Raw genomic sequence first — 7088 nt, forward strand, 5'->3', positions numbered from 1 at the left:
ATTTCGCTGCCAGGTGACCCTCTTCGTATTAGCTGAGGAAGCTTGAACTTTCGAAAAACCGACATAGTTGAATTTTTCACCGCTCCATCTCGACATGTGGCCTACGTTTCGCGCAAAAATGTTTCCCTCGGCCGCACGTGCGATAGTCGGCCTTCGACCTAAATTGTTCAAAGGAAGCCATGGTTTTGTCACACCGCCAGCAACAAGATCGTGTTCTCTCACCGTACACGTCCGTCACGCAATGCGCGCTAGGCCGAAAAAGAGAGAACGCGCCCGAATAAAGCCTGCTTAACCTTATTGAGGCCCTAAAATATTCCGATCGCTCCTTCGTCAGGGATTTCTGTTCCAAACTTGGACTCAATGCATAGAAAAACAAATCCAAGAGCCGAAAGCAGTGGTGGCTGAAGAAAGACGAAGAAAAATCACGCGCCAACTGTCTTAACATATCAAAAGCTGAAATAACAATTACTAGTGCTCGGGGTACTTCTACAATCGTACTTTCAAAGGATTGTCTGCTTTTAATAAAGGGTCTTCGTTTTCGTAGTACGAAAACGAAGACCGGGGGTCTTCGTTTTCGTACTACGAAAACAAAGACCGGGGGTCTTCGTTTTCGTACTACGGAAACAAAGACCGGGGGTCTTCGTTTTCGTACTACGAAAACGAAGACCCTGCATTAGCCAAAAGAATTGCTTATTTTTTAACGAGAATTTTCCAGCAGAGAAAGCTTAACGGCCGTCAGAATCTATTTTAGCTGCGAAATACAGTAGAAATCTATTATTTATTCACATAACCCACGAGTCATTTTTCCGGTACAGAAAGCTTTCTCTGTTCTTCTGTCACGCAATGCTAACTATAAATCAGAGGCGGCTGGCGTTCGAATTCTGCCTGCTGTTCCAGAATAATAGTACGTGTGGTAAGTTTACCCGAGAAAACCTTCAGAATATCAACACAAAATTGGCTCGCATAGCGAGAAAGAACAAACAAGACGGGCGGTATAATAATACGGGCAGTATAATAATACGGGCAGTACAATAATACGGGCAGTACAATAATGGGAAGAAACGCGGGAAGTGTACTGCATTATATTACTAAGCGTTGTTACTGTTTAATGTGCGTTCAACTTGTAATTTTTACGGTTTTCTGTTTATAAGGTCTTCGTTTTCGTACTACGAAAACGAAGACCCCGCATTAGCCAAAAGAATTGCTTACTTTTTAACGAGAATTTTCCAGTAGAGAAAAGTGAACGACCGTAAGAATCTATTTTAGCTACGAAATACAGTAGAAGTTGATTATTTATTGAGAGAACCCAGGGGTAATTTTTCCTGTACAGAATGCCTTCTCTGTTATTCTGTCACGCAATGCTAACTATGAATCAGAGGCGGCTAGCGTTCGAATTCTGTCTGCTGTTCCAGAATAATAATATGTGTTGTAAGTTTACCCGAGGAAACCCTTGTGAATATCAACACCAAAGTGGCTCGCATAGCGAAACAGAAAAGACAAGACGGGCCGTATGATAAGAAGGATAATAATGGGAAGAAACGCGTGAATTGTAATGTATTATATTACTAAACGTTGTTGCTGTTTAATGTCTGTTTAACTTGTAATTTCTACGGTTTTCTGTTTACAAGGTCTTCGTTTTCGTACTACGAAAACTAAGACCGGGGGTCTTAGTTTTCGTAGTGTTATATCGTGACCTTGTTTTGTTATACTTGTGTTACATTATATTAAGTTACGTCATGGTTGTCTTGCGTGTACATGGATGCGCCTGCGCAGAAAAGAACAAGAATAAAAAGATCTTGGAATGTTCATGTTCATTGCGGGTTTGGTTATAATTTCGTCCTTGAGTTTCATAAGATACAACATTTTGGCGACGAGGATGGGATTCTTTTGTGTTATAGGGCTATTTCGTGCTATTTCCTACATCGGATGATCTTACTCCACTTCGTTTCGTTCGTTTATGCTTCCACGCACGTGCTCGCTGGTGCGTTTGCAATTCCCGCCATGGCTTCACCGTTGTTTGGTTCTGTTGGTGAATTTGATCCTTCCTCTGAGTCTTTTACGGCTTACCTTGAAAGACTTGACCAGTTTTTTGTAGCAAACGATATTGGAAAATGTGCTGCTGATGCCACTGCCGCTGTTGTTCGGGCAGCTAGTCAGAAAAAGGTCGCCGTGATGATCTCCGTAATTGGTAGGAAGACATATAGCACTCTTCGCGATTTATGCAGCCCCGAGAACCCAAAACAAAAAACATTTGAGGTATTATGTGAACTACTGCAACAACATTTCAAGCCCAAGCGGTTGGAAGTTGCCGAATCCTACAGATTTCATCGATGTTGTCAAGAAGAAAATGAGAGTGTCGATTTACAGTGCTCGTTTAAGACATTTGGCCGCCACTTGTAATTTTGGCGAATTTCTGAACCGCTCGCTCCGCGATCAGTTTGTGTGTGGGATTCGAAACCCTGCGACTCAAAAAAAACTATTGAGTGAAGATCGAACATTTCAAGGGGCTCTCCAAGTGGCTATCGCCGACGAAATCGCGGCTAAAGAAACTTTGCAAGTTCAACAGCAACAATTGCCTCAACCAGTTAATTCAGTGAAGAAGGAATTCTCAGGCTTACCTTCCACTTCTCGTGGATACTCGACTACAGCATCTACTTCGCGGCCGCCTCCTAGCTAGATCTCGTCCAGTTCCCAGCCAGCAGCTTCTTATGCTTGTTTTTCATGCGGTAATTCTGATCATGTAAGAGCTAAATGCAAATTTAGGAATGCTGTGTGTCGCCACTGCAAGTTAAGAGGACATATTGCTCGAGTGTGTAAGAAAGGGGGAGTCAATGTTATGGATTTTGAAGAAGAGCAACCTCAGGGACGATTATCTGAAGAAGAGGAGTTGTATGTGGTGTCTGATGTTCGTGCAATGTCCAGATCTAACATTTCTGTACCGCTGAAGATTGAAGACAAGGATTGTCTGATGCAGTTAGACACTGGGTGTGCATTGTCTCTTGCCCCGATTACTTTCGTGAAACAAGTTTGCCCAGACGTTGAAATGAAATCTACAAATGTTGTGCTGTCGACATACACAGGTGAGACTGTGCGTCCCTTAGGGGAAGCGCATGTGAAGGTTGAGTACATGGGATCACAACACACACTGCCTTTGCTAATTGTACGCGAAGGGACTGGTGCCTTATTTGGTCGAAACTTACAGATGTCAAGCTAGATTGGAAGAAGTTGCCAGGTTTGAATCATGTTGAACCCTTGCAATGCCATCCCTCTACACTACCAGAAACCCTAGGAAACCAGACATTAGCATCAGTCCTTGAGAATTACAGTGAATTGTTTCAACCTCAACTTGGATGTGATAATGGGGATCCTGTCATATTGAATGAAAGTAAAGAAGCCAAATTTCATAAAGCCAGACCTGTTCCTTATGCATTACAGTCAAAAGTTGAGAGTGCTCTGCTTAAGATGGAAAAAGATGGTGTGATCGAACGAGTGACATCTGCGAACAGTGCAGCTCCAATTGTAGTCGTTGGCAAGAAAGACTCAGAGGATGTCCGCGTTTGTGGAGATTTTAGTGTAACATACAATGCAAGTGCCCGTGTTGAAACCTACCCTATGCCTTAGATTGAGAATATGCATTCAGCTTTAAGAGGTTGCACGGTGTTCAGTGTCCTGGATATAAAGCAGGCCTATCATCAAGTACCGATTGCAAAAGAGTCCCAGTCTTACCTTACCATAAACACTCACATTGGGTTGTTTGCATTCAAAAGATTGCCTAATGGCATTCATTCTGGTCCTGCTATCTTTCAGAGAATCATGGATAATTTGTTGTCGGATGTACCAAAGGCTGTTAGTCGTTTGGACGATATTCTTGTTGCTGGCACAGATGCAGAGGACCACCTTCACACACTTTCACTAGTGTTAGAGCGACTTCTTAATTCTGGATTCCGATTAAACAAGGCAAAGTGCAAGTTTTTTCAATCATCAGTGGTCTACCTGGGACATATGATTGATGGAGAAGGTCTACACCCCACTCAGGATAAACTTAAAGCTATTCGAGATGCTCCCAGGCCCAAAGATGTAACGGCCTTGAAATCTTTCTTGAGACTCATAATGTTCTATTCCCGGTTCATGCCTCATCATTCTACGGTCGTAGCACCTTTACACCAATTACTTAAAAAGGGTACTTCATGGAGATGGTTGAAAGCTGAAGAGGATGCATTTGTTGCAGCAAAGCAGCTCATTCTGAACTCACAGACACTGGTACATTATGATCATACCTTGCCCCTTTTTCTTTCATGTGATGCCTCATCTTATGGCGCTGGAGCAGTCCTGTCTCATCAAATTGATGGACAATTTCGACCAGTGGCTTTTGCTTCTTGCACTTTGACTCCTGCTCAACAAAACTATTCTCAGCTAGAAAAGGAAGCCTTCAGTATCATCTTTGGACTAAAGAGATTCCGACAGTATCTCTATGGTCGCTCCTTTACAATTTTAACCGACCATCGACCTTTGCTGACTCTCTTGGGTCCTCAGAGACCGATTCCCGCTCATGCTGCAGCTCGACTTCAAAGATGGGCTCTTATCCTTGCTTCATACAATTACAAGATTGAGTACCGTAGTAGTGTAGCACATGTAGATGCAGACAGTATGTCTCGCCTTCCCTTGCCTCTGACATGGTCCCCCAAATGTGAAAATGTTGAATGCTATTTTTTGGACACTGAAGTTGTCACTAATGTGACCAGTCAGATGATCAAGAAGGAGACTCAACTGGATCCAGTCATCTCCCAAGTGTACACGTACGTCATTAGTGGTTGGCCACATGTAGTGGATCCCAGGCTGGTACCATTTAAAACAAGACAAGACGAGTTAAGCACACGTCATGGTTGCTTATTGTGGGGTGCTCGTGTTATTGTTCCTCCATCGCTCCAAGAGAAAGTGTTGCAAGAACTGCATGACACTCACCCCGGGATCTCTCGAATGAAAGCTTTGGCACGATCTTATGTGTGGTGGCCCAACCTGGATTCTGACATTGAATTAACTGTTTCTTCATGTAGCACTTGCCAATCTATGAGATCAGATCCTTCCCCAGTTCAAATTCATCCCTGGACCTTTCCAGCACGACCGTGGTCTCGCATTCATGTGGATTTTGCGGGGCCAATCTCTGGCTGTACCTACCTTGTGGTTGTAGATGCTTACAGTAAATTTCCAGAGGTAGTCAAAATGTCTACTACCTCAGCTAAAGCAACTGTGACCACCTTGCGTGACATCTTCAGCAGGCATGGTTTGCCAGAAATTATCGTGTCAGACAATGGGCCCCAGTTCACTTCTACAGAATTTGAACAATTTTGTGCCAGCAATGGACTACTACACCGTACTTCAGCGGTGTACAAGCCATCTCCAAATGGTCAAGCAGAACGTGTCGTGCAGATTTTGAAATCAGCCATTAAACAAGCCCACCTTACCAATGCAGATGTAGATGCTGTTATTGCAAATTATTTATTGATTTACAGGACTACTCCTCATTCTACCACAGGCGAACCACCCTCACTGCTTCTCATGGGCCGGAGACTGCGCAACCGGCTGGACTTGCTGACACCTTCAGTTGAAAAACATGTCGAAGCTCGCCAATACTCTACCATGCTGAGTCGCACTACACATAGAGGCTTCCGCAAGTTTAATGCCGGCGATTCTGTTCTGGCTCGAAATTTTGGAAGGGGAGGAAAATGGGTGCGTGGAGTCGTTACTGAGGTCCTTGGTTCTCGTCATTATATGGTCAAGGTGGCAGGTAATCTGTGGAAACGACACATAGACCAGCTGTTGGGACGCCCTGCAGATGTGGCTTCGACGCGTGGTTTTTTAGCATCTGAATACCAGTCTATGCCGCTTGATGTATCTCCCAGCATAGATCAGCCCTGTGAGATTGTTCGCGACTCAACTATACCGTCTGCCTATATCCCTCCTACAGCAACGTTGGAGGAATCCATTCTAGCTAGCTCTGGAGATTCTCGTATTCCAAACAAGCAACCAACAGTGTCAATGCCTGTTACTGACCCCCTTATGAATTATCAACCTGCTTCCTTGCCAGAAAATTCTGATTCTGCTAATGTCAATGACACTCTGGTAGTTCAACCGGGTTCTTTATGTGAATCCCCTGCGGAAAAGCGTTACCCTACCCGGACTACCTGTAGGCCTCCGAGGCACTTGAAAGATTACGAGTTAAAGTAATAGCTGTAATTGACTTAAAAACTTTTGTTTTGTTTTTTTTGTATTGCGTATTTTCACATTCTATTTTTCGTAAAAAAAAAAAAAAAAAAGGGGAGATGTTATATCGTGACCTTGTTTTGTTATACTTGTGTTACATTATATTAAGTTACGTCATGGTTGTGTTACGTGTACATGGATGCGCCTGCGCAGAAAAGAACAGGAATAAAAAGATCTTGGAATGTTCATGTTCATTGCGGGTTTGGTCATAATTTCGTCCTTGAGTTTCCTAAGATACAACACGTAGTACGAAAACGAAGACCGGCGTCTTAGGTCTTAGGTCTTTGTTTTCGAGGGTCTTCGTTTTCGTAACACCCGAATGAACACTACTCAAGTGAGCCAGGTTACAGCTACAAAATCGCTTGGTGTAATAATAGACGATAAACTCGATTGGCATAGTCACATCGAAAAACTAACGAAAAAGATCGCCTCTGGTATCGGGGCCCTAAAGCGAATTAGGCACCTGATCCCAGCATCAACCTTACATCTCATCTACCAAGCTTTAGTAAAACCTCACTTTGATTACTGGGACATTGTTTGGGGTAGCTGTGAGAAAACGCTACGAGACAAACTGCAGAAATTGCAGAATAGAGCAGCCCGTGTGTTGACATTCTCTAACTATGATGCTGATGCAACTGAGCTACTCGAGTATTTAGGGTGGAAAAATCTTGCACGCCAGCAGGAAATCCATAAAGCCACCATGATGTTTAGATGTCTGCACGGGCTAGCTCCAAGGTATCTATATTCAAAGTTTACGTGGCGTGACTCTGCTTATGACCTCAGGGACTCTGAAAATAAGCTTAATGTTCCACTACCGCGCACTAATT

General features: G+C 43.5%; 2 protein-coding genes and 1 pseudogene across 2 annotated transcripts in view; 2 read left to right on the plus strand and 1 right to left on the minus strand.

The window, feature by feature from the left end:
- LOC148724995 (uncharacterized) overlaps window positions 1-192 on the minus strand; it is a 5315-nt pseudogene extending 5123 nt beyond the window's left edge.
- LOC148724991 (uncharacterized) overlaps window positions 1-7088 on the plus strand; it is a 312950-nt gene that overhangs the window by 126533 nt on the left and 179329 nt on the right. The gene's annotated exons all lie outside the window — the stretch shown is intronic.
- LOC148724996 (uncharacterized) lies at window positions 2002-3621 on the plus strand. The gene is made up of 3 exons (XM_088731423.1): window positions 2002-2396; window positions 2764-3080; window positions 3281-3621. The coding sequence occupies exons 1-3, from the start codon at window positions 2002-2004 to the stop codon at window positions 3619-3621; spliced, it is 1053 nt and encodes a 350-aa protein (XP_088587549.1).

The sequence above is a fragment of the Stylophora pistillata genome, chromosome 8 (genome assembly GCF_964205215.1).
Source record: "Stylophora pistillata chromosome 8, jaStyPist1.2, whole genome shotgun sequence".
In the NCBI taxonomy this organism is placed as follows: domain Eukaryota; kingdom Metazoa; phylum Cnidaria; class Anthozoa; order Scleractinia; family Pocilloporidae; genus Stylophora; species Stylophora pistillata.